Here is a 25,096-nt window from a genome sequence, read left to right on the forward strand (position 1 = left end):
CGCGCGCGCGTGTGTGTGTGAGGGGTACCCCCTGGCCCCTCGATCCTCCCTGGGCCATCATCTCCCCGCGCCGACCCTGCCCCATGGGTGGAAGGGGGCGCGCACCGGTCCCGCCCAGCTTGGGCGGTTCTTTCCTGCTCCGACCACATAAAGGACCATCGCCTGAGACAGAGAGGGCGGCTCATTTCCCTGGGGGCTGTTGGGGCTCTATTTCACGTGCCCCTCACTGCTCCCGCTTCCTCCTCCTCCTTATCCCCAACCAATTGGCAGAATCCTCTAAAATGCACATTAGGTGTGGCTGTAACAATGAAAAACCTTCGGCGGACACTCATGCCCCACCCGGAGAATGGACTCCTGGACCTCTCCAGCGGGTCACCCAGCCCCTCTCCGTATGCCTCGCCCCTCTACCTTACCCCAGTAGCGTCTTCTCCCCGCTCCCGTCCCCCCTTTCCGCGGCGCAGTACTACTGACCTCGGCTCCGGTTTCCACGCACAGGGGGTACCGGGGTGGGGTGCTGGGGTCACAGCTTCTATTTTAACAATGAATCAGAACGTTGCCCGGGAGGTGGACGAAGACCACTCCCCTGCCGCTCTTGCATAGGCTCGATCTAGGCACCTCGTTTACATAAAGGCTGCGGGATTGGACAACCCGAGGGCAAGGGGCGGGGCGGAGGCGGGCGGCGCCCAGATGCCTCTGAGCGCGGGACCCGCCGCACGTCTAGCCTGAGCCGCTGCTGGGTCAGGGCTCCCAGGGGACCATTTAGAGGGCTGGCAGTGATGGGCCTGGCTCCCTCTGATCTCTTTCCCGCCGGTGCATTCTCGATACAGTTCCCTGGACTGGCCTTACTCCAGATGTTGGGCTAGAGACTTAAATTCTCTGTGCCTCAGTTTTCCTATCTATAAAATGGGAAGAGTAGTAGTACCTGCCTGGATGAAACGAAATGCCCAGGGGTTTTCAGCCTCCATTCGCTCGCTTCCACTGACGCAGAACTCACTCACAAAATGAGCAACTCTCCTTTTTTTTTTTTTTAATCTGCCCCCTTTTTAAGATAACATTTATTCTGTACTATGTACTGGCCCCTGTTCCAAAGTCTTCACATTCATTAGGATACAGTAACCCAAAGAGTTAAGTACCAAGATCTTCATTTCACTACAACTAAGGACAATTAACTTGCCAGGGTCATACAGCTAGTACGAGGCAGAGCCAAGACTAAAACCCTGGTGTGTCTGACTCCACTAGCCCCACAGGACATCTTCATTCACTAATTCACTCAGACCTTCACACGTATATCTGCTGGGCATTGGGGAGATGGCAACATGGATAAAATGTGCCTCCTGAGATGAGAACCCCACTGACCAGTGGAAGAGATAGCTCCTGAACAGGTCATCCTGGCCCAGGATGGAATGGGTTTAGTAGCAAGTTTAGTAGCAAGGATAATAAGCTTTTAGCTTGATCCCAGTTACCGTGAGCAAAACAGGAAGTTGTGAGACCGAGATTTGGCATCTGGATCTAGCACTTCTTGGCTGTGTGATCTTGAGAAAGTTACTTGACCTCTCTGAGCCTGGTGTGAGTTAGACATTTGGTTTGAGTTTGAGGGTCAGGACATGGCTGGGGCACTTTAGCCACATCCCCCCGTCCTTTCGTCCCCACCAATCAGTAAAACCTGGAGCTAACCCAGGGTGGCCCTCCTGACGTTTCAATTCATTAAATACTTACGGAGCCCCTACTTAGTTGTGTACTGAGGATACCTAGTGAACAAAAGATTGAATCTCGTGATTCCTTGGTGCTTACATTCTAGTGGAGACAAACAGACCCCAAAAAAGATAAAGATTTATTTATTTATTAGAGAGAGGGAGGGAGAGGAGGGGCTGAGGAAGAGAAAGAATCCTAAGCAGACTCCCCGCTGAGCAGGGAGCCCAGTACAATGTGGGGCTCTTCTCGGGGCTCCATCCCACGACCCTGAGATCAGGGCCCTAGCCGCGATCAAGAGTCAGGAACTCAACCCACTGAGTCGCCCAGGCGCCCCCATGCCAAACAAGATAAATAAGCAAGATATGGAGTATGAAGGCTGGTGAGAGGTGCTAAGGAGAACCATGAAGCCAGGAAGGGGGGTGACAGGCAGGTGGGCAGTAGCCAGCAGACTGGAGGAGAGATGACTGGAAGGAGGCAGGAGGAGGGGGCCAGGGAGCTCCGGGGACTGTTGGAAGAGGTCGCCCTCTTGGGGGTGGGGGGACAGTGGCTCTAAGAGTGGTTGAGGATAACAGTCCCTCCTTTTCCCCCCGAGGGGCAAAGCCGGCCTCTCTGCATACAGAGTCGGGTTTCTCCCAATACCTCCCTGTGATGAGAAGGACGGCCGTCACCATCCGCGTCATGCAGCAGTGAAACTCACCGCCGAAGCAATTTGCCCAAAGCTGCTCAGTTACTTGTTGACAGAGCCTGGTCTAAAAAACACACTCCCGGAGTCCTGTGGGGTGGCTCTGATGACTCAGGGTTAAGGACGCAAGGCAGCCAGGGCAGCGCGTCACCCTTGTCACCATTTATTCTGGTGACGCCACCCCTCTTCTGTCCCCTGCAGGGTCTGCGCCTGCCTGCTCACCTCCACCTTTTCTCATGCTCTTCCCCGTGGCCAGGATTCGCGGGCAGGATGGTGGTGGCTGAGCCATCACAAATACTTCTAGCCCCACTCCACCCCTCTGACCTCAGTTTCCTCCCAGCCCACCTTGTCCACAGGCCTGTCGGAGGATCCCACGCTGTGTGCGGGCCAGGTAGACATGCCGGAGCAGAAGCAAGAAGGCCCGAGTGTCTCACAGGGTCACCAGGGCTGACTCCAGTCCACGGCGACCCTGGGAAGTGGTGATCGGGTGCAGGCCTGCTGTTACTGAAGAAGCCAGAAACCCAAATTCCGCATGAAATCACAACATCTGAAAATACGGCGAAGTCAACCTATTTTGGTTTTGGTTTTCGCCTCAAAAAATTGGGTAAACATTCAGAATCGTTCCCTTCCACAGAATTCTTCTTCTTCTTCATCTTTTTTTAGATTTTATTTATATATTTGAGGAGAAATAGTGAGAGAACATGAGTAGGGGAAGGGGCAGAGGGAGAGGGAGAAGCAGATTCTCCACTGAGCAGGCAGCCCGACATGGGGCTCGATCCCAGGACCCCGAGATCATGACCTGAGCCAAAGGCAGATGCTCAATGGACTGAGCCACCCAGGTGCCTCTAGTCAAGCTGTTTTTAAATATTCTGTGAGTCAAACCAAACTAATATTCAGGCCTTCTATCCTATGCAGTGTCTCTGAAATGGTAAATCACAGATTTTTCATTCCCTTAGTGATAACTTAAATGCCACCCCCTCCAGGAAGCCCTCCCTGGCTTCCCCATCCTTAAGTAATGTCTCACTGCACTGAGCAGAGATCCTGTGCAGGACCCACAGGGCTCCTGGGGTGTCTTTCCCATTCTGGACCTTGTGAGGGCGCCCCTCGAAGGTAAGACTCAGCTTGTTCGCCAGTCAGACAGTATTAATGTCTGTATCTAGGGAGTGACCTGCTTCCTGAGGGGGCCACCTCCATGTATCTCAACTGCAAGATGGACTTAATGGAGTTGCGTAGCCTGTGGGGTTACTGTGAGAATTCAGTGAGTTAAACCCTATAAAGAGTGGCTGGTATACTGGGATGCTTGGGTGGCTCAGTTGGTTAAGCTGCTGCCTTCAGCTCAGGTCATGATCCCAGGGTCCTGGGACTGAGTCCTGCATTGGGCTCCTTGCTCAGCGGGGAGCCTGCTTCTCTCTCTGCCTCTGCCTGCCTCTCTGCTTGGTTGTGTGTGCGCTCTCGCTCTCTCTCTCTCTCTCTCCCCTCCCCCCCACAACAAATAAATAAAATCTTAAAAAAAAAAAAAGAGTGGCTGGTATACAGTAAGTGCTCAATAAATGCTACCATTATCCTCTCTCCTCCACTGAGTCCCTACAGCTACAGCTCATGAACTATAAGTCGCTGGAGGGCAGGGACCACCCTTTCTTGCTCATCAGTGTACCCCAGTGACTGGGACTTCAGAGGTGCTCAATAAATGCTTGGCAAGAGAGTGAATGGCTGCCTGCACGAAAGGAGGGCCTCCCAGCCTCTCCTGGAATAACTACAACAGTGTCTTGGAGCCTCCACACTGCCACCAGGGAGATCTCTCTAAATCAACCACTCACCCTGACTTGCCCCTGGCGACTCCCCAGCCCCACCTCAGGGGCTCCCACTGCCCACAGGATAAGGGTCTAGGTCCTCAGCTCAAGTTTGAGGCCTTTCAGGGTCTGGGGCCCATGGGCCTCTGCAGCTGCTTCCCCACCTTTGGCTGCTCCCCACCTTTGCTCACCAGGGCCTTCTACCTGCCCATCCCCTCCCTCAGCTGCCTGGCCAACCCAATTCATCTTTCAAGATTCAGATCAAGGATCACCTCCTCTCGGAAGCCTTCTTGGATGCCTTCCTCTCTGCCTCTGGACTGTAAGGATGCCTGCTCTCTGACACTATGTTGAACCCCTGACCTTCAGAGGGACGTCCATGTGTCTGTCCCTCTGTGGGATGCAAGGACCATGTCTTATTAGCTGTGACAGATAACTTCTGACATTATGTAAGTGGAGACTCAGTTTTCTCACCTGTCAAATGGAGTTAATTTCCACTTTGCGATGCTTCTGAGTCAATAATGTGACAGGCACATGAGAAGTGCTTGATAAATTACTTTCCCATCTGCTTTCTTTTGGTTGTTATTTGGCAATCGTGCTAACTAGGGTGCTAGGAAGAGGGCAAAGTTCACCCAGGAGAGATGGATGTGGTGAAGGGAAGGGGAAAAACAAAAAGAAACAGATTCAGAAGCTTGCAGACAGGCAAACATGGCAGTGCAGCCAAGAAAATTCTAGAACAGATTATTCCAAGGGTTATTGGGAGCACCTGTGGGGTGGGGGATTGGGTCCCATGTCACTCAGCCAGGACTGGCTCAGGACCTATGGGGAGATGGGCCCTGTGCCAGGGGCAGACACAGCAACTTCAGAGAGACCCAACTTCTCACTCAGAAGGCTCATGGTCTGCTAGTGGGGACAGACATAAGCGGGTTACGATGTGTTCAGTGTTTACAAGAAGGAAACACAGTGTCACTGGACCCCATGTGGGGAGGGGGTGGGGAGGATCGATTCCCAGGGCTGGAGGCTTCTCTGAGGAGGTGGCTCACAAGCAGAGCAAGGAAGGCGTGAGCAGCCTGTGAACATCTAAAGGGCATTTCCGACATCTGCAAGGTGTCACCTGGAGACCTGGAAGACTTTTGTCATGCTGGCGCCGCTCACAACGGAACAGGCAGTGAGGTCTCCAGCTCAGGACGAACTGGGAAGCCCAGGCCAGAGCCACTGAGGTTGGCAGTTCAAATCTGGGGGCTCCCAGCCTCTGAGGTCTGGGGGACTTCGGAGAGGAGGAAAGCCTCAGCTTCCCTGGCATGGAACCCTCTTCTCTATAGCTCCGGGCCCAGGCAGGGCCAGCAGGGTCCCCACTCATCCCCCTACGGAGGACTCCTTAGCCGCCCGAAAATACATCCTACTGGGAGGGTCTTTCCTCTACCGAGCTGAGAGGCCCTGCTCCTTCTAGTAGCATCGGGGAAGTTCACCGCAGTAACCAAGGAACAGAAAAGCAAGTGTCTTCTGTGGCTTTGGTTCCATACAGCTGGGTCATGACAGTCCTTTCCTTATATATCTGGCTTCTGTGGGATACTCTGCTGCTTGTACCCAAGATTTTTATTTGAGAGACAGAGAGAGAGAGATAGAGTGCCAGTGAGAGAGCACAGGCAGCAGGCAAGGGCAGAGGGAGAGGAAGCAGATTCCCCAGGGCTCCATCCCAGGGCTCAGGGGATCATGACCAGAGCCACCCAAGTGCCCCACACAACCCTCAATTCTTATTTGGGAACATGGTTCCCCAGAATGAACCACAGGACCCAGGCTTACCCATAGCCAGGAGCTCCCTCTTCCTCCTACCCCTTGTCTTTGCCTTCTGCCCAATCAATGGCACAAGACAAGCATCAAATGTTCTTAAAAGGAGGTAGGGACATGTTCTTCAACCCTTCCTCCTTCCTGCTGGCTGAAAGGCAAGTATGACAGCTGGAGCTCAAGCAGCCATCTTGGACCATGAGGTGGAAGCCATGGGTTGAAAATGGCACAAAACAAAGAGCTAAAAGCCTGTCATCCCAGCCCCTAAGTCCCTGTGCCCCCAGCTCCAGGCTAGTTATCTCCCTGTTAACCTCTGATATAAGCCAGTTGTTTTTAAAATTTGTTTTCTATTGTATACAGCTAAACTGAATCCTTCTTTACACTGCTCCTGGAAGCCCCAAGGCCAGGAGGCCCACCAGATGGGAGAGCGGCAAGGAAAGAATCCTGGTGTGGAGCACAGAGAGAGGGGCTCCGGGGAGAAAAGGCAAGTCCTCCAGAGGGTTCTGATTCCGCCACTTCGGATCCCAAGATGGACAAAATCGCTGACTCAGTCTCCTTGGGCTGCTGTGAGAACTGACGGTGCACACAGAGGAGAGCGAATGAGAATTTAATACTTGTAAACATCACAACATGTAGATCTAAATGGTAAATGACCCTGTGGCACTGGGGATGGGAGAAGAGCCGTGGGTCAGCCGTCGCGGGGTCAGCAGAGGCCGGGAGCACACACCGCAGGAGCACCTGCGGGATGCCAGGGGCTGCGGGAGGTGGCTCATGCTCGGGGCAGCCCTGGCGGGGGGGGGGGTGTCTTGACTTCTTACTTTTGGGGATATGCCCAGAGAGGTCAGCACGGCAAAGTGCCCACATGGAGGCCAAGTGGCAGAGTGAGGATTCAAACCCACGCCCTCCCCCGTGCACTAATCCCTTAGGCCCAGGATGTGTTCTGCTCCGGGGGGGTTGGGGGGTGGGCGAGGGCAAGGCTCACACTCCCTGCCCCAGGTTGAGCACTAGAAGCACCAGGCAAGCTTGCTAGCAGGCCCCACCCTCTGCCCAGGATGGATGCAGCCCAGCGAGCAAGTCACCCCACCCCAGGAACAGGGAGGCTAGCGGGAAGAGCTGGTGGAAGGAGCCAGAGGGCCAGGTCACAGCGCCTCCCACCCAGAAGCCCCGAGCTTCACATTCCCATGTCTAGGTGTGGCCTTCACGCAGGTACCAGATGGCGGGTCTGGATGGTGACACAGGAGAGTGCCAGCCCCCCCGAGACACAGCCTACGGAGCCCCTGTTCCTGAGCCTCCCCAACGGCAGCCCTCCCTGGGCCGAGCAGAAAGAGGACCTGCTTGGGACTTCCGCCCCCTCCTGCCAGCACCCCCACCCCCACCCAGGGGCCAGGTGGGACTTGTTGCTTCTCCTGTCACCTTCCCCGTCTCTCACTGGTCCCAAGCTGGGTGGGGAAAGCTCCTGGAACTCACCGGCTCCCACCACTTCAGTTCCAGCGGAGGAGACAGTGAGCCCAGGAAGGGACAGACCCAGAGTCGCAGACAGCGAAGGGCAGAGTCTGGCACCACGCCCCCCAGCCCCCGGCCCAGCAGCGGCTTCTTGAAGCCGCGGGGTGACTGGATTCTACCACTTTCTCACACCCACATGGACACTGCTGGACCGTTTCATCCACCTCAGAAGCCGGCCCCTGGCACGTGGCGTCAGGGTCAGGGACAAACAAGACCACGAGCGCGCTCAGTTTCACAATCTGATGATGGCTCCGTGGGGACACCGGTGGGAAGATGCCCAGGATTTGGCTCTGAAGGCTCCTCCCGCCGGGAGCCACCTCTCAGCTGCCTGCCCCCTCCCGAGTCCCAGCTCCAGGCCACAGGTGCTGGCCTCCCAGGCCTGGGCTGCAGAGTCGCGCCCTCAGGGCTGGGTTCCTGGGACTGCCAAGCTTTCAGCCCGGGCGGGGCACGGCCTGGTTCTCGGGGCTCACTCTGAGCCGTGCCGGGCCGTGCCCGTCAGCCGGCGGCGCTGGGTCTTGCTCGTACGGGTGGCACTTGGGGGCTTCTTGGTGGAGTCCAGAGCCCGTCGGGGACGTTTCCTCTTGGTCTTCTTGCGGCTGTGTGCGTGCAGTGACGCCGTGAGAGCGGAGATCCTGTAGGAGGGTGCGAGGCTGGTGAGGCTGGGGCTGCATTTACTCTACAGAGACCGGGGCGTGCGTGGAAGGTTGGGTTGGGGGAGGACGGACTGCCTGACTCACGGAGGAAGTCAGTACAGGCCTTGAATGCCGGGAGTACCAAATCCATGCCAAAGGCAGCCGCTCTGATCCCAGAGGGCCTGCCAGTTCCTCGGCTCATAAAAAGCGCCCTTACCACAGGCACTAAGGACACCCAGGGATGGCCACTGTTGGGGAGCAGGGATGGGGAATAGGGAGGACGGACACTCGACAGGCAGAGCAGAGTCGCTGCCCCATGCCACCCGCCACAGGCCAGCCAGAGGTGGCTCCACCGGCCCCATCACCACTGTCAGTCATAAGGAAGCAGAAGCCTAGGGGAGGACAGGCCAGGGCTCACCGCTGGGACAGGAGGGGATCTCTGGATTTCCGGGGTAAGGCTCTGGTCGGCTTTTCCGTGGAGGTCACCTCTTCCTCGGGCCTGTGGCCAGTCCCTTGCTAAAGAATCAGAGAACAAGGACTGTCACACAGAGCGGTAGATCGCGGGGCCTAACACCAGCTGTCCTGGTTCTGCCGGGGAGGGGCACGGCCTGCTGCGTGGAGGCCTGGCTCAGGGCTCAGAGAAGGCCATGGTGGACAAGCCATGCACAGCCCTGCAGCAGAGATGACGCCAGAAGAGCAGAGTTTCCCAGCCTCGTGCCCCTCTTCCTCCAGCTGTGAGCGGCCGCACGTCCGCTGCAGAGGCCGGGAGGACTCAGAAGAATGAGTGTGAGATAGAGAAGGAGCAGGAGCGCAGTAGGGACGCCAGAAGCGCTGGCTCCGGGCTCCCCCGTGACAGGAGACATGCTTTGCTGTGGATTGGGGATGGACAGGGACTGAAATGCCCACCCCACCCAGACGGACGCTGCTCCGATGGAAACAACCGTTTTGAGAGATGGTGCTTCACTGGGAGGCTTTCTGATTCTTTTAGTGACATTCTGCTCTATTTCCTTCTTTTCTTCTGTTTAACCTTTAAGACCTTTTAATTTTGTTTTTGTTGTTGTTGCTGTTTTGAGAGCTTATTAGACGGTGCTGACCGTGTTAACATTTCCCGCACGCTCCCAAAGCCTCTCCCTTGCTCTTGCTCCCCAGCAGCTCGTGCCCGCCACCGAGGGGGAACACCGGGTCTCACCAACTCAAGCAAAACAACTCAACACGCTGCTGCTTCACCTGAAAGCAGTGCTTTCCTCTGCCCTTTCTGGAAGGCTCCATGGCTCCCGAGTCAGGGCCCACCGAGTGCTTTTAAAAAGGGGATCCTGGGGCACCTGGGTGGCATAGTCAGTTAAGCATCTGCCTTCGGCGCAGGTCATGATCCCAGGGTCCTAGGATCGAGCCCCACATCAGGCTCCCTGCTTGCCAGGAAGCCTACTTTTCCCTCTCCCACTCTGCCTGCTGTGTTACCTCTCTCGCTGTGTTTCTCCCTATCAAGTAAATAAATAAAATCTTAAAAAATAAATAAATAAGAGGGGGATCCTTTTTTCTTTTTTAAATGTTGGTTGCAGGGGCGCCTGGGTGGCTCAGTGGGTTAAAGCCTCTGCCTTTGGCTCAGGTCATGATCCCAGAGTCCTGGGATCGAGCCCTGCACTGGGCTCTCTGCTCAGCGGGGAGCCTGCTTCCTCCTCTCTCTCTGCCTGCCTCTCTGCAGACTTGTGATCTCTGTCAAATAAATAAATAAAATATTTAAATAAATAAATAAATGCTGGCTGCAATCTGCGAGTATCTCCCTACTCACAGCTTGCAAACTCACCGTTCGTGCACATGGCCAGGCCGTGTTGCTGCTGTGCCCACGTACTGGAGTGACCACCACACACCACTATCACCGGTGCTTCCCTTGGATGAACCACTTTTACACTCTCAGCAATCCCACGAGACAGGTGTTAGCATCCAGGACTCCCCCGCCACACCCCCTCCCAACTTACTGGCAAAGACACCTGCCCACGTGTCCACAGCCGCTGAGTCATAGAACCGGCTTCGACAAGCCCCAGGGTCAGGGATTTTGTCCAGGCCGGAAAGAGTGCTCAGGAGGGAAAGAGCCCCTCGCACTGGAATCCCCGTAACGGGGAGCGGCACTCAGCACAGCCAACAGGCCTGTCTGCACCTGGGACCCATCTTGCACCTGGGCTGGAAGTTACACCCACCTCTGGTGGGGGCAGTCCCAGCAGCCGGGCCCCCGAGAGGTCTAGGTCGCTGATGGTGGTCACGGTGACCGTGTGGTTGGGGTGGTCATACTGCACCGACTCTGTCTTCGCTGTCACCAGCATGTCCAGTTCATCTGCCTCCTCTGCACCAGGTGGGCACAGAACCGGGTCTCAGCCTCAGAGCGCACGTAACCAGACTCTCACCCCCTGCCCAGCCCTAGAGTGCAGTGGCCCCTCTCCTCTATGGGAGACTGTCCAGGAAGTCACCGGCTCCAGAGTCCGGCCCGCAGACAAATGTAAACGATTCCACTCCTCCCCTGATGCTCCGGGAAGACCTCAGACCATCTGGTTCTCATCTAGGACGAACCCGGTGTGACCCCAGCAGCTGCTGCTGGCCCCTCCCCTCGATCCCTAGTCCATCCAGGCCTCCGGAACTGGGCTTTCTGTTCAGGGTCACTTCACCAAGAGGCTGTTCCTCCCTGTGTCTGATCCACTCACTTATAGAGGTCATTGAAGACCACCCCTGGCCCTTGCCTCACCACCAAGACCCCTAGAGCTAGGGAAGTTAGCTTCTGACCAGCCCCCACACCTCTCCGCTTCCACCCACCAAAGGATAAATAAGCCTAGGCCTGTTTGCCTGACCCCCAAGGTCAGGGCAAAGACGGTACTTACCCAGGGCCTCCTCTCTCTCTGCCAGCATCTTCAAGTATTCCTGACGCCGCTGAAACCAAAAGGGAAGGGAACACAGTGAGTGTGGCCTCTCCTGCCAACTCCAGGCAGGAGCGCTGCTCATCTCCAGGGTGAGTGAGACCATGAATGACTGACTCCTGGTGAAACACCAGAAGATTCCATCCTCAACCTTCCCCAGACCAGGGCCCACCATGATTCTACCTGTACAGACTGTTCCCCACGCCTTCCCTCATTCCTGCAGACGCCCCTATTAAGGCCATCCAAGGATGTAAATCCCTTAAGAGTCAGATTTTATACACACACACTCTCTCTCCCTCCCTCCCCGCCTTCCCGCACCCCTCCCCGCCCTGTGCACCTCCTCCCGGAGCTTCTTCTGCTCCTCCTTGAGCCGATGCTTGATCTCCTCAGTGGCTGCCTTCTTCCGCTCTACCTTCCTCTTATGAAAGCCAGTCAGGTACTCCCTGCAGGAGAGAGGCATGGAAGAGTCAGGAGGAGAGACAAGGAAAGAAAGGCTCATGCCAGGAAGAGAAAAACCACTAACACCGTACGCTACAAAAATGTACACAGAGGCGCCTGGATGCCTCAGTTGGTTAAGCGTCTGCCTTTGGGCAGGTCAAGGTCCCAGGGTCCTGGGATTGAGTCCCATATCGGGCTCCCTGCTCAGCGAGGAGTCGGCGTCTCTCTCTCCCTCTGCTCGTCCTCAGCCCCACCCGTGCTGCTTCTGTGTGCCCGCTCTCTCTAATAAATTTTTTAACAAGCGTATGTCTTACCTCACGTATTCCTCACAACAACCTATGTGGTAGGTACCCATCCCCGTTTTACGCATGGGGACACTGAGGCACAGAGAAGCTAGGCTATTTGCCGAAAGTCATCGAGAGTGTAAGGTCAGGAGAAAGAGAGAGATGCTGCCTCTTCCACCCACCTCCCTCCAGGGCTCTCAGCCTCAGGTAACAGGGCCAGGTGCAGGGCAGGACAGGTGGGGCCCGTTCTATGTTGCCAGATTCCTTGACCCAGTCAATAAAGCCACTTCTAGTAGGCTCTTAAGGACACCCTCACACGGGGTGCCTGGGTGGCTCAGTGGGTTAAAGCCTCTGCCTTCGGCTCAGGTCATGATCTCAGGGTCCTGGGATTGAGCCCCGCATCAGGCTCTCTGCTCAACAGGGAGCCGCTTCCCCCTCTATCTATGCCTGCCTCTCTGCCTACTTGTGATCTCTCTGTGTCAAATAAATAAATTAAAAAAAAAAAAAAAAAAAGGACACCCTCACCCCGACGTCCACAAACTTTCCACTGGACTGGCACCCCATTTCCCCAGGACACCTGCTTCCCGACCCATCTGTGGGGCCCGTGGGTGCCCCCGCAGCCCGCATTCCCCTCCCCATCTGATCCGGGCTCCTTCTCATCTCTCTAGTGCTGGCTGCACCATTTCCAAAGGTTCTGGGGCCCCAACACTAGGCTTTTCGCTGACTACCACATGGCAAAGTGGCGCTGTGAGCGGGAAACATATGATGGACCGGACGCTGAGGCTTAGGGGTGCAGCTCGGGGGTCCTGAGATCTGGGACCCACACATCGAAGGAACTCAGGACACGTGTGATGAGGGCGTAAATCAACTTAAGCGACGCTCATCTCACTCCCTCCTCACTCATCAACAACAGCTGAGTCTACCGCGTGGAGGGCCGCCGGGCTGGGCCCGGGACGTCGACGCCTCAGCTCCGGGTCCCCAAACCCGCCCTCCCGCTGCGCACACAGCCGGAGCCAGGCCAGCCCGAGCACCGACCGAGCGAAAGGAGGGTGGGGCGGGCGATTCCATCCCCTGGGCGCGGGGGGTCGAGCGTGGCCGCTTCCATTCCGCAGGGGAGGGGGATGTCGGAGAGGAACCGGGCCACGCCGGGAGGGCGGGGCCGGAAGGGACCTCTGCGTGAGCATCAGCCGCCCGCCCCGGCCAGCGGCCCCAAGGAAATCCGCTCCAGCCTTGACACTCACCGCCGCTTCTCTTCATCAAAGCTGAGAACGAGCCTCGGCCGCCGGTCGTCGCCATCTCGCCTCTTCTTCTTGTTGCGGCCCATAGCGGCGAGGCCTCCGGCGGCGCGGTTCCAGCACGCCTCAGAGACTTCCGGGTGTATCCTTCTTAGCCTCTCGGGCACGTTTCGCACTTACGCTCCTCAGTTCCGTTGCTCAGGCCCCGCCTTTTAAAGGGGCCGCGGAGCCCGCCTCCCGGTACCTGCCTTCTGAGTGTAACAATCAGATACCTACCCCTCCTCAGTGATTCCTAACCCCAGTACTTCTCCTAGGCCAGCAACGGTGAAAGAGACGTCCCAGAGTTTAGCACGGTGCCTGGGCACGCAGTAGCCTCTCCATACGGAATTATTAGCAAATGGCCAAATATTGCTGATCCTACTTCTGATTCTGATGTCAAATCGTTAGTGGTCTCCAAGAAGCCATTTCTGGCGCCACACTCCCTGGATTAGAATCCTGGTACTCCCAGTTACAGCTGTGGTTCTGCACCGATTGTCTTCGCTTGGCCACAATTAGCCTATTTGTAAAATAGGGATAATTACAGTGACTTCGGTAGGGTTGTCCAAGACAATGGTTTTCAAACTTTGGCGTTTATCAGGATCCCCTGGAGGGCTTGCTGAAACCCAGACCGCTCGGCCCCACCCTAGAGTTTCTGATTCTGCGGGTCTACAGTGAACCCGGTAATCTGCAACGCTAACAAGTTCTCAGGGGATGTTGGTACTCCTGGCCCACGGACCACACTGTGAGAACCACGATGAGGAGGACACGTGAGTTGTGTAACATTGCGTGTAAGTAACACGTGCCACCCTTGTGTTTGCTGCACAAGCCATCTCCCCTCTCTGTGCCTCCGTTTCCCCAGGTGTGGCATGGGGGTGTCATAATAACACAACCTTTGTGGAAGATGAGCGCGGGCGTGTGAAGGCATTCAGTAAAACACCACCTGAAGGGGAATCTTAGTAACTGGGATCGTATGCCTGAACGCCCCACTCTCAATTTTCATCCCTGCAGCGGCGCTGCGGAGGGACGGCTGCCCTAGCTTTGAAGGACAGGCCAGTCTGGCAGGGCTGGTGATCATTACAGCGCAGGGCATGGTACCTCTCCCGCGGGGAGCCCAGGAGGCTGCCGGAGCGCCACCAGAGGAAGTGACCCCAGAACGGGCTGAGAGTAGGGATATCTGAGGAATATCAGACTCTTTAAGCCCGCCCCCCTCCCACTTCTCCTTGGACAAGTGACTGGGGCCCGAAGATAAGTAAGCATACATGTATTGAGCACTTACTGTGTGCCAGGCACCCAGAGAAGGGACCTACCTGTTCTCTCAGAGAGTGGAGGCAACTTGTCAGGGGTTACAGGACTAGTCTGTCTCCTCCTGTGCTGAGGAATGTTCTCAGGGCCTCCTGTGGATTATTCCAGTGAATCCTCCTAAGGGCCCTGTGAGGTCGGTGCTTGTGCCTTCCCTCCTTCCCTTCCTTCCTTCCTCTCTCTCTTTTTATTTTTTTTAAGGTATTTATTTATTTATTTATTTATTTGAGAAAGTGTGAGCAAGAAAGAAAGAGGGAGTGTGCAGGCAGGAGCTGGGAGAGGGGCAGAGAGAGAGGGAGAAGCAGGATCCCCGCTGAGCAGGGAGTCCCATGTAGGGCTCGATCCTAGGACCCTGAGATCATGACCTGAGCTGAAGGCAGAGGCTTAACCGACTGAGCCACCCAGGCGGCCCTCTTTCTTTTGTTTTACAGATTTTATTTTTTTTAGCTATCTCTACACCCAATGTGGAGCTTGAACTTACCATCTAGAGATCAAGAGTGTCATGCTGCCCTGAGCCAGCCAACTGCCCTCCTGGTGCTGTTTCCAAGCCCATTATACAGGTGAGGAAAGGGAGGCTCAGGCAGGGAAGTCGCCCAGTAGGTAAGTGGTGTACAGAGCCATTCTCTGGCTGCTGCCCTCGCTGAGCTTCCAGGCTAGGGAGCTCAGGGAGCTCTGGGCAGTTGGTTGGCCCTCGTAGCCCACCTAGCCCTCAAAGCCTGCCTGCCCCCCCGGGGGTGGGGTTGCAGAGTGCTCTGGGAGGCCTCCTATGCAAAAGCCCCCACCCAGTGCAGCGTGAAGCCCTCCACCTCAGGCCGGGACCATTGCTTTACACTTCCCAGGGGATTTCAGATCCCCTTGCCCCAGGAGAGGAGCCAAGGGACTGGGACCGCACCCAGACTCCAGACTCCAGAAAGACACTGCAGCTCATGGTCTGAAACACCCACCACTCTTTGGGGACGCCTGGGTGGCTCAGTCTGTCAAGTGTCTGACTCTTGGTTTGTGCTCAGGTCATGATCTCAGGGTCATGAGAGGGAGCCCCAGTTGAGCCCTGAGTCAGGTCCCTGCTCAGGCAGGAGTCTGCTTCTGTCCCTGGCTCTCTGCCCCACCCCCACTTGGGCACACGGGCATCTCTCTCAAATAAATTAATAAATCTTAATAATAATTCTTTGGATTGGTTTCACCTTGAATCACTTTTTTGTTTATTGAGCATCTACTTGATGTGGGAAATAAAGGCACAAGAAAAAAATTACTAAATTTGCTGACTAGGTACAGCCCATTGACAAGTCCTTGGAACAGGCAGAGTGACAGTTCCCTAGGGACTTAATGTTAATACTTTGCTAAGGGCAAAATCTTAGCCCAATTCCCCCCACCTATAAGTCTACTTTAACATATAAAAATTCCTTTTAGGAATTTCTTTTGTCTCTAAACCCCCAAGATATGTGTTGGCAATCATCCCCGAGCATATGGCCCACCGGTATACATCTGAAGGGTCTCATGACTAAGGTTTTACTAGACAGTAAAATGACCTTTTCCTAATAATAGCTAGCTCCCTTAAGGTCCTGGAAACCTTGCTTCCAAGTTGCTTAGAGACTTAAACTTTCCCTAACCCCCTTCCAACTAGAAAGTATATAGTGGGCCACTTTTTATGATCCCAGTGCAGCTCTTTCTGCCCACAGGTCGTGTTGCTGTGCTTTAATAAAACCACCTTTTTTGGGGCGCCTGGGTGGCTCAGTGGGTTAAGCCTTTGCCTTCGGCTCAGGTCATGATCCCGGGCTCTCTGCTCAGCGGGGAGCCTGCTTCCTCCTCTCTCTCTGCCTGCCTCTCTGCCTACTTGTGATCTCTGTCAAATAAATAAGTAAAATCTTAAAAAAAAAAACAAACACCTTTTTTGCACTAAAGACGCCTCAAGAATTCTTTCTTGTCTGTTGGCTTCAAACTCTAACGTCTTTCCTACTTCACTACTGTGTGCTAGGAACTAGGCATTTCTCCACCTTATCTCAGCTAATCCTTGCAACAGCCCCATGGGGTAGATAAGAGTATTCATGCAACGTGATTTTGAGGCAACTGAGGTTCAGAGAGCTCTCGTAACTGATCCAGGGGCACACAGGGATGGAGCTGGGGTTTGAACACAAGATTGTTTGACTCCGAGCCCAGACGCGGCGGTTTCCTTTCCTATCTGCCCCAGGACTTTCCTCTGCCGGGTTGTAGTCCCTCCCAGTCCTGGAGTATATTGTGGGAGTTCAGCGGGTCTATCCAGGATCTGTGGCGCTGAACCAAGAGGACCAGAGAAAGGCGGTCCAAGAGACACTTTCTCCGACGTCCAGCAGAGGGCGCTCCGTCACAGCCAGACTTCCAAAGCCGTTTCTCTCTGGGCGGCCCTGGGAGAGCCTGGAGATTGCCCGCTCCTGGCAGCTCCCACCATGTACACTCCATCCTCCTGGGCTCTCCTCTAGAGATATGCTTCCTACTGAGTTGGGGATTATCCACCCAAAAGGGCCCAGGTGCAAATAACGACCCCCATTTTACAGATGAGGAAACTAAGACTGGGGGGTGGGTAGAGGAGCGCCACCCTGGGTCCCACAGGTCCCACACTAGGTCCCACCTAGTGCTGGCTCACCTGGAGACCAAAATTGGCCAGGCTCCCACCCTCCACACCTCAGGTAACAGTGCCCTGTGGTTTGGGGGGAGCCCGTGGGAGGTTTTCATACTAAGTCATCCTGAACATTGGCTCAGGTCTAGGGGCTACTTCCCAGGGAGGTAGGGGCCCTGGAACAGGGAGCAGGAAGCAAAAGGAGCCAGGGAATGGTCAGTCTGCAGGGTTGCCTGGCCCTCAGCTCAGGTCCCATCACTTATGACAAATGAGTACCATGGGCTGGGTTAAACATTGCCCTCTGGGGCGCCTGGGTGGATCGGTTGTTGAGCATCTGCCTTTGGCTCAGGTCATGATCCCAGGGTCCGGGAATCGAGCCCTGCATCTGGCTCCCTGCTCTTCAGGGAGCCTGCTTCTCCCTTTCCCTCTGCCACTGCTTATGTTCCCTCTCTTGTCTCTCTCTCTCTCTGTCAAATAAATAAAAATATTTAATAAAACAAAATAATAATGCCCTCTGGGGGAATAGAGCCTGGTGGGTCTTGGAAGGCATGTCCTCTTTGGAAACCAAGAGAGGAGGGGCTCCTGGAGACCTCCTCCCAGGCCGACTGAGTTTCCCCGAACTCCTCTGCTCTTCACGAAAGGGACCTCTGGGAGCAGGGAGACTGCCTGCCTCTACCCAGTTCCTTGCGGGGGAAGGGGGGTGGCATGTCCCCCCCCACACCCCACGCCCCAGTTCCTCCTATACAGAACCTGGCCAACAGGGGTGCCCAGCTGGCTTAGTCCGCAGAGTATGTGACTCTGGATCTTGGGGTCATGAGTTCAAGCCCCAGGTTGGGTGCAGCGATTATAAGCAAATGAACAAACTTCTGGGTGGGCGGGGGAGGGGGGGAACGGGGGAATGAGCCAGCATCATTGCCTGAGCCCTTCTCCCCAGTGTCGGGATGAGGGTTCTGCCCAGGGTCACAGAACCAGCAGCTTTCAGACCTGGTTGCCCTTGGGCTCCAGCGTGGTGGCACGTGGCCTGGAACCACAAGGCTGGGCTGTCTGGGCCGCCTCACAGCTCTCAGCGGGGCTGGTGCAGACCAGGGAGTCATGCCATCCTGCAGAGCGGTTTTCCTTCCCTTCAAACTGGGCTGATCATGATGAGGGAGAAGAAGCCTGGCTGAAGACACACAAGCTGACACTCTAAACCTTCCCCCCCAACTCCCACTCCTGGGTGGGACTCGTGTGACATTCCTCCGGAAAGCTCCCAACTATCTTAATGTTAATACCTTTGTAGAGGGGTAAACAACCTTAACTTGACCGTGGCAAGGCCTCTTTAGCGTTATCTTGTAGGTCCTCTTTGATGTGGGAACAAAGGCAGAAGAAAAATTATTAAATTTCCTTACTACCGGGGCGCCTGGGTGGCTCAGTGGGTTAAAGCTTCTGCCTTTGGCTCAGGTCATGGTCCCAGGGTCCTGGGATTGAGCCCCGCATCATCGGGCTCTCTGCCCCCCCGGGGGCCCTCCCCCCCCCCCCCCCCGCCTCTGCCTACTTGTGATCTCTGTCAAATAAATAAATAAAATCTTTAAAAACAAATTCCTTACTAACTATAGCCCATTGACAAGTCCTTGAAATAGGCATTCCTCCAGGGACTCAACTGCCTCAATGTTAGAACTTTGCTAAGGGCAAAAGGCAAACCTAGCCTGACCTCTGACACACATCCCACCCCCAGCATCCTGTAAGTCTACTTTAACATATAAAAATTCCTTTGGAAACTTCCTTTTATCTCTAACCCCCCCAAGATACATGTTGACAATCATCCCCAAGCATATGGCCCACTGATATACATCTGAAGGGTCTTATGACTAAGACTTTAACCCCCTCCCAACTTGAAAGGATATCATGGGCCACTCCTCACAACCCCAGGGCATCTCTTTCTGCTCACGGGACCATGCTTTTCACACCAAAAAGCACACCAAATACATCTCTAGAATTCTTTCTTGGCGGCCAACTCCGTGCCCCACCCCACCCAACCTCGCTTATATTCCGAAACCACATCGATAACATCTCATGTGCTAGTGCAGCAGGGACAGGAAGCCAACGTCCATCGGGCATTTGCCCTGTGCCGGGCATTGAACTTGAATTGCTTCTCAGATCTCATGTAATCTTCTCCGACAGCCTTCTGATAGGCTACGTGCTCTCACCCCTGCCTTGTATAGGTACATAAACCAAAGGCTCAGAGAGGTCAGTTAACACGCACCAGGCCACACAGCTCTGAACCCATCTCTTTCTAGCTCCTGAAAGCCATTGAGGAGCCCATGATTCTTCCCTCCACCTCCCTCTCTGCCGCCAGCTACCACGGCACCCATCAGTCCCTCCTTGCCTCTTTCGCCCTGGTTTCGTTGATTTCTCCTCTTCTGAGTACCTAGTGTGTGCTGGGGCTCCCTGGGTTGGGAGCCATCGGGAGGGCTGTGACTGGGTTTCTTTCATCAGTCCCTAGCTCCCTCCCACGCACTGAGTTCCCTGTGTGGCCCTGGCACTTAGGCAGTGTGCGCTGAGGAAGCAAATGGAAGGGAAGGGAGGGGGAGCCTGGGGGAGTCGGTGGCAACCTCCCCTTCCACCTCCGCCCCTCCCCCCCCAACACACACACAGGAGGCTGGTCCAGAGGGAAGAGAGGCAGCTGCCTTTATTAGGGGCCACGTCCCGGCTGCCCTTAGTCAAAGGCCAGACACTTAATCTTCATGTCCCCATCAGCCGCCAGGTACTCGATGGCCTCCAGGTTGAGGCGGTTGGGGAACTTGAAGGAGTATCCATCCGGCAGCTTGATGGTCAGGTCGGCATCGTCAAAGGAGACGCACACCTGGAGGACGGAGAGGGGCAGGGAGTGGCAGGGGCCCTGAATCCGGAGCCTGGGCTCTGCGGTCACAGCTGGCCTGCGGGTCCCAGGACACAGGCTCCCTGGGAGAGGGGCTCATGCTCACCGGCCTGATCACAGCAGGGGAGGGGAGAGGGGACAGGGGATGGGAGGGAGGGCAGGGTGGGACCTAGGTCTGTAGCTGCTAAGGTCCGCTCTGCCAGCCACCCCTCGCCCCCAGCCCCAGGCCCCAGCCCACCTCCATGGGGCTCCCAGGCAGGAAGGGGAAGTTAGACTCTCGAAGCTCCTCGCCCCAGGACCCTTCGCTTCTGCTGTTACACACAATGGTGTTGACGTCCCCATGCGCTTCGAAGCGGGGGTTGAAGTGCAGGCACAGGTTGTCGCCATCTTTGCCCAGGTTCAGGGCGAAGCTGCGGGGAGCAGGGGGCACTGAGACCTTCGCAGCTGACTGCAGTCCCCCCCCAGACTGCCCAGTCCAGCCCACCAGCTGGGGGACTCACTGAGCGGGGAGGTTCTAGTTCTGACCCTGCCGCCTCCTGGCTGTGTGACCTTGGGCAAGTCCCTGCCCTTCTCTGGGCCTCAGTCTCCTCATCTGCCCCATGGGGGCTGCCCAGGAGGGATCCCTAAGGATCTGGCTGTGCTGATGGCCAAGCCCAGACTCTCACAGACGTGACTTTGTGTCCCTCTGGTCACGAACCGACAGACTTCCTCCGCACAGTGACCTCTGGGAGGGCACATGTCCTGTCTGCCTTGTGTATCTCTGTGCTCCTGGTGCCCAGCAGGACGGCACGCGGTAGGTGCTCAACAGCGGCGAGGCTAGCAAACCCATCATCATCATCCAAAACGCATTTGCTAAGTGGAGAGAAGAGCGGTACGTCCCTCGGGGGGTTTGGTAGGCATGAAAAGCATAAAGCACACGACGTGTGCGGCTCTTTCTAAGATCAGCTGGTCAGCGTCACGGTCACTGAGGGACCCAGCATCTCACTTTCTCCACACAACCACCTCCCCAAGCGGGGAACTGACAGCTGATTGGAGCGCAGTGCAGTGCGGTGGGTTGACTGGCCCAAGGTCACATGGCTGCGGAGAGACTAGGCAGCTTGGAAGAAGGGCCGGAGGAGTGAAAGTTTGAGTGAGTGAAGAGGGTGGGGCCAAAAGGAGAGGACCTCCGAGGACCAGCAGGGGAGCGGCGCCCCCATTCCCCTCTCCCAGGCTCCCGCCCACCTCGGCTCCCTTGGCTCCCGCCCCCCAGTGGGGGCGGGGCAGGCAAGGTAGAGGCCGAGGCCGCAGCTGGTTTAGCTTAGGAGGCTCCAGCGGGGAGGAATGGGGGCGACTGTAGCGGGGGCATCCAGACCCCGCGCGGAGGAAGTGACTCACCCAGAGGACGCGGCTGCCGTTAACCCCCTCGCCGCGGGAGGGAGGGGCGGGGCCTCTGTCACACAGCCAGGAGGCGGCAGGGCCAGAACCAGAGTCTCCCGGCTCAGTGAGTCCCCCAGCTGGTGGCCTGGACTGGGCAGTCTGACGGGGGACTCCACGCCCCTCCAAGAGCGAGGCCCGCTCCGCCCGGCTGCGCCCGGCTCCGCAGCCCGGGCCCCTGCGGCCTGCCACCCCAACCTTCACCCTCTCACCTCTTGGCTTCGGGGGCCACCTCGCCCTGAACTCTGAGGCACTGCCCAGGTTTGAGATTCAGGTTGCTGGCGATCAGACCCTGCAACGAGGAGACCCACCCAGCGGGGTTAGAGGACACAGTGCGGGAGGGGGAGGGGCGGGGACGTGCCCGCCCTGGATCCTCAGGCCCCGCCCGCGGGAAGCCTGGGGAATCTGGAGCAAGTTCTAGACTCTCTTTCTCCGTGTGGTCCCGGATAAGTCCCTGCTCCCAACCGGGTCCATTTCCTGTCTGTTACCACTACCGAGGTTGTGGAAGGCAAGATACAGAAGTTTTTGCCATTCAGCTTGGGGATTTTAGATTCAGAGCGGCTTGGGAGGTGAGATGATATGTTCCATCCCTTCATTTAATTGTTGGATGGAGAGAATCGGACTCAGAGTGAGTGACACTGCGACTAGGTGGCAAAGAAAGGCACCTGGGTCGGCCCCTCTGCTGGAGAGGAGGCAACCCGGGGCTGGGAGATCTCCCACCATCCCCTTCAAGCCCCTCCCTACAGAGAGGCGCAAGAACTGGAGAGGAGACCCCTAAGGGGCGCAGCCAGGCTCCTGTGCAAAAGGAAGAGTGAGTGGCCAAGGGCCAGACTCAGTAGCCTGACCAGCTCAGCAATAGCAAGATTGACCGCACAGGCATAACTGGTGTGAGTGGTTCCTTCTGCCAGAAACTTGAACCCCTTTCCTCGGGGCCTGCAGAAGATTCTAGCATCCTTCTCTTCCCCTTAGCACCCCATCTGCAGGCATGGGGAATGTGTGTGTGGAGGGGGATGGGAATTACCCAGCCCCCACCTGACTACCCTGCACAGAACCACCCTCTACCCACTAACCCAAGCAGGCGCCCTCTCAGGCAGCCGGTCTCAAATCTTGGCGACTTTTCAGAGCTCTCTAGAGCAGAGGATGACTCTGCCCTGGCCCAGTGACTGGGGACAGCTGCAGGGGGGGAAGGGACAGGAGGCTCTCTGGGGTGAAGGAGGGGGGAAGGGACAGCAGGCTGGGTGTCATCAAAGTCAACACCCCACCAGTTTACCACACCCTTCTCTCTCCCGGTATGGAGTGCTGCAGACTGTCAAACCTTGGCGGAAATAACTGTGCTGTCAGACCCTGGAGGAACTCAGATAATTCTTAAGCCAGAAAGGGCCTTTAGGGGCCATGGCGCCCACCCCCATTTTACAGACGCGGCCACTGAGGCACAGCAAAAAGAAGGTACTTGGTCAAAGCCACACCCCAGGGACTAAAACCCAGATCTTCATCTACCCCCACTCTCCCCCAGCTGTCTGCCCCCACACCATCCCTGGGCATTGGGACGGGCTCCCCATACTCACACAAGCCATGACTGAGGACCAGAGGATGTTCCCGCGGAATGCCTGCCGCACCAGCTGTGTCAAGACTCAACCGGAGGGATGGGATCCAGGGCCGCTCCCACCCTTTTAACGGGACCGGGCTCCGGTAAGTTCCGCCCCCTAGAAGCCCAGCCAATTGTAAGGCAGGACAGGGATGGGGGCCCACTGGAGGCGGGGTCAATGGAATTTTGAAGACTTTCTGGAGCAGAGGTGACCAATCAGAGTGGCAACCCCCCCCCCGCTCCCCCCGCGTCTTCCTTAACCACTCCCCCAGGGTCCAGGCTCCACCTTCCATTCCCCTTCATCCCTCCCCACCCCCACCAAAAAAATTGTGCTGTGGCAGGGATTGGGGGTGGGGGGAGCCAGTGGAAAATAGTTTGAGGATGAGTTAGGCACAAGAGTTGGCGGGAAGGGGGCCTAGGTCCAGCAGGCCGAGCTCAGGGGCTACCCAGAGAAGATGGCTGAGGGGATCCAGGGTCCCTCAGAGGATTAGAACTAGGGTTCATCTGGCTGCTCCCTGCAGGGACCAGGGCGTGGCCTGCACTGCAGGCCTCTGCAGAGGGCCTGGGACCTTGAACCACAAGGCCCTGGCCCCACCAGGGCCTCCCCGGAAGCTGGGATTGTGGCTGCTGCTGGCGCTCCTCATTTAGCGCTAAAGAAAACCTGGGCCGGGTGCCAGGCCTCAGGCTTCATGCCTCAGCCCTCCTGAGGGGCCTGCTGCGGAGCCTCCAAGGGCTCCTGCCTGACAGCGTTAGGCCTGAGTCAGGCCTGAGAGGGGGCCTCGGGGTGGGCCAGGCCAGGAGGGGTTGGGGTTCTGGCTCTTGCCCCCTTCCCTTCCACTCTTCTTCACATCTCTCTCTCCAAGGTTAGGCCCGGTCTTTCCCTTCTTTGTTCTTTTTTTTTTTTTTTTTAAGATTTTTTATTTATTTATTTGACAGAGAGAGAGATCACAAGTAGGCAGAGAGGCAGGCAGAGAGAGAGGGGGAAGCAGGCTCCCCTCCGAGCAGAGAGCCGGATGCGGGGCTCAATCCCAGGACCCCGGGACCATGACCTGAGCTGAAGGCAGAGGCTTTAACCTACTGAGCTACCCAGGTGCCCCTCCCTTCTCTGTTCATTTAGCAGATATTTTACTCGGCCTCTAGAAGGTGCCTGCCCTGAGCTAGCCTGTAAGGATTCAAAGAGGAACCCACCTGGTCCCCACTCTTAGGTGGCCCACTGGTGGGGCATGACCTGGTTGACTGCGTAGCATGATGCTGGTTCTAAGGCAAGTCATGAGCAAGCCCCGTGGTGCAAGGGAGACTGTCCAGACTGGGGGCCTTTGTGTTTTTGTTTGTTTGTTTGTTTTTTAAGTTTTTATTTATTTACAGGGTGAGGGGGGCTGAGTGGGGGCGGGGCAGAGGGAGAGGCAGAAGCAGACTCCCTGCTGAGCAGGGAACCCCACATGGGGCTCTGTCCCAGGACCCTGGGAACATGACCAGAGCTGAAGTCAGACACTCAACCAACTGAGCCACCCAGGTGCTCCAGAGGTGGGTTTTGAAGGATGGGTGAAGAAGGAGGGCTGGCATTCCAGCATGAGCAAAGGCTCAGACTTGAGAAAGCACACGTCCGGGGAACAGGGAGCATCTGGGCACGGCTGGAGTTTTGGGTATGCTGGGGAAGTCGGGGCATGAGATGGGAGGCCGACAGCATCTGGATCAGGAAGGGCCTCATTCCAGGTACTGGGCCATTATTTTAACGGAGGGTGCTGGGGAGCCATGTGTCACTGTCCCTCAGAATAATGTATTACTTAAAATATGACCCATGGGAAATTATACTAGTTACGAGCATGTTTAGATATGGCCTTAAGAAAACCATGGACAGGCAACAGGCCTTTGGGGGAGAGGACAATATCCATCCTTGAGGCCGAGCGGCTGGGGATGCCCGACCTGCTCACGGCGGAACACCGCCTGCTTCATTTTTCCGTTAGAGCCCCTGTGGCTAATCAGATGCTCCCTCTGAATGTGCTGCTCAAATGTAAACTTTATACTGCCTGGCCAGATGTATTTTGCCTTCCTTCTTGTTTATCTACGAGGCAGATGATTAATGTACAGCCTTCTTCGGCTCCTTTGTGGGAGCTGTCTATGTCTAATAAATACGGGACTGAGGGGTTGTTCCAGGCGACAGTCTTTTCTCCTGTCGCCCCCTGCTCCCTCTCTCTTTTTCTTTTTTCAGATTTATTTATTTATTTATTTGACAGACAGAGAGATCACAAGTAGGCAGAGAGGCAGGCAGAGAGAGGAGGGGGAAGCAGGCTCCCCGCCGAGCAGAGAGCCCGATGCGGGGCTCGATCCCAGGACCCCAGGACCATGACCTGAGCCGAAGGCAGAGGCTTTAA

General features: G+C 56.2%; 2 protein-coding genes across 2 annotated transcripts; both read right to left on the bottom strand.

The window, feature by feature from the left end:
- Positions 1-7,675: 7,675 nt before the first annotated feature.
- On the bottom strand, positions 7,676-13,076 carry LOC111157551 (nucleolar protein 12). The gene is made up of 6 exons (XM_022519058.1): positions 12,948-13,076; positions 11,322-11,427; positions 10,949-10,997; positions 10,277-10,419; positions 8,500-8,597; positions 7,676-8,081 (listed from the first exon to the last, which is right to left on the bottom strand). The coding sequence occupies exons 1-6, from the start codon at positions 13,028-13,030 to the stop codon at positions 7,916-7,918; spliced, it is 645 nt and encodes a 214-aa protein (XP_022374766.1). The 5' UTR covers positions 13,031-13,076; the 3' UTR covers positions 7,676-7,915.
- A 6,435-nt stretch (positions 13,077-19,511) lies between these two features.
- LOC111157660 (galectin 1) lies at positions 19,512-22,791 on the bottom strand. Its single transcript, XM_022519274.1, has 4 exons — positions 22,705-22,791; positions 21,352-21,431; positions 19,965-20,136; positions 19,512-19,711 (listed from the first exon to the last, which is right to left on the bottom strand). The coding sequence occupies exons 1-4, from the start codon at positions 22,711-22,713 to the stop codon at positions 19,565-19,567; spliced, it is 408 nt and encodes a 135-aa protein (XP_022374982.1). The 5' UTR covers positions 22,714-22,791; the 3' UTR covers positions 19,512-19,564.
- Positions 22,792-25,096: the final 2,305 nt, after the last annotated feature.

This window comes from Enhydra lutris, unplaced genomic scaffold, assembly GCF_002288905.1.
Source record: "Enhydra lutris kenyoni isolate GAN:26980312 unplaced genomic scaffold, ASM228890v2 scaffoldscaffold55, whole genome shotgun sequence".
Lineage (NCBI taxonomy): Eukaryota > Metazoa > Chordata > Mammalia > Carnivora > Mustelidae > Enhydra > Enhydra lutris.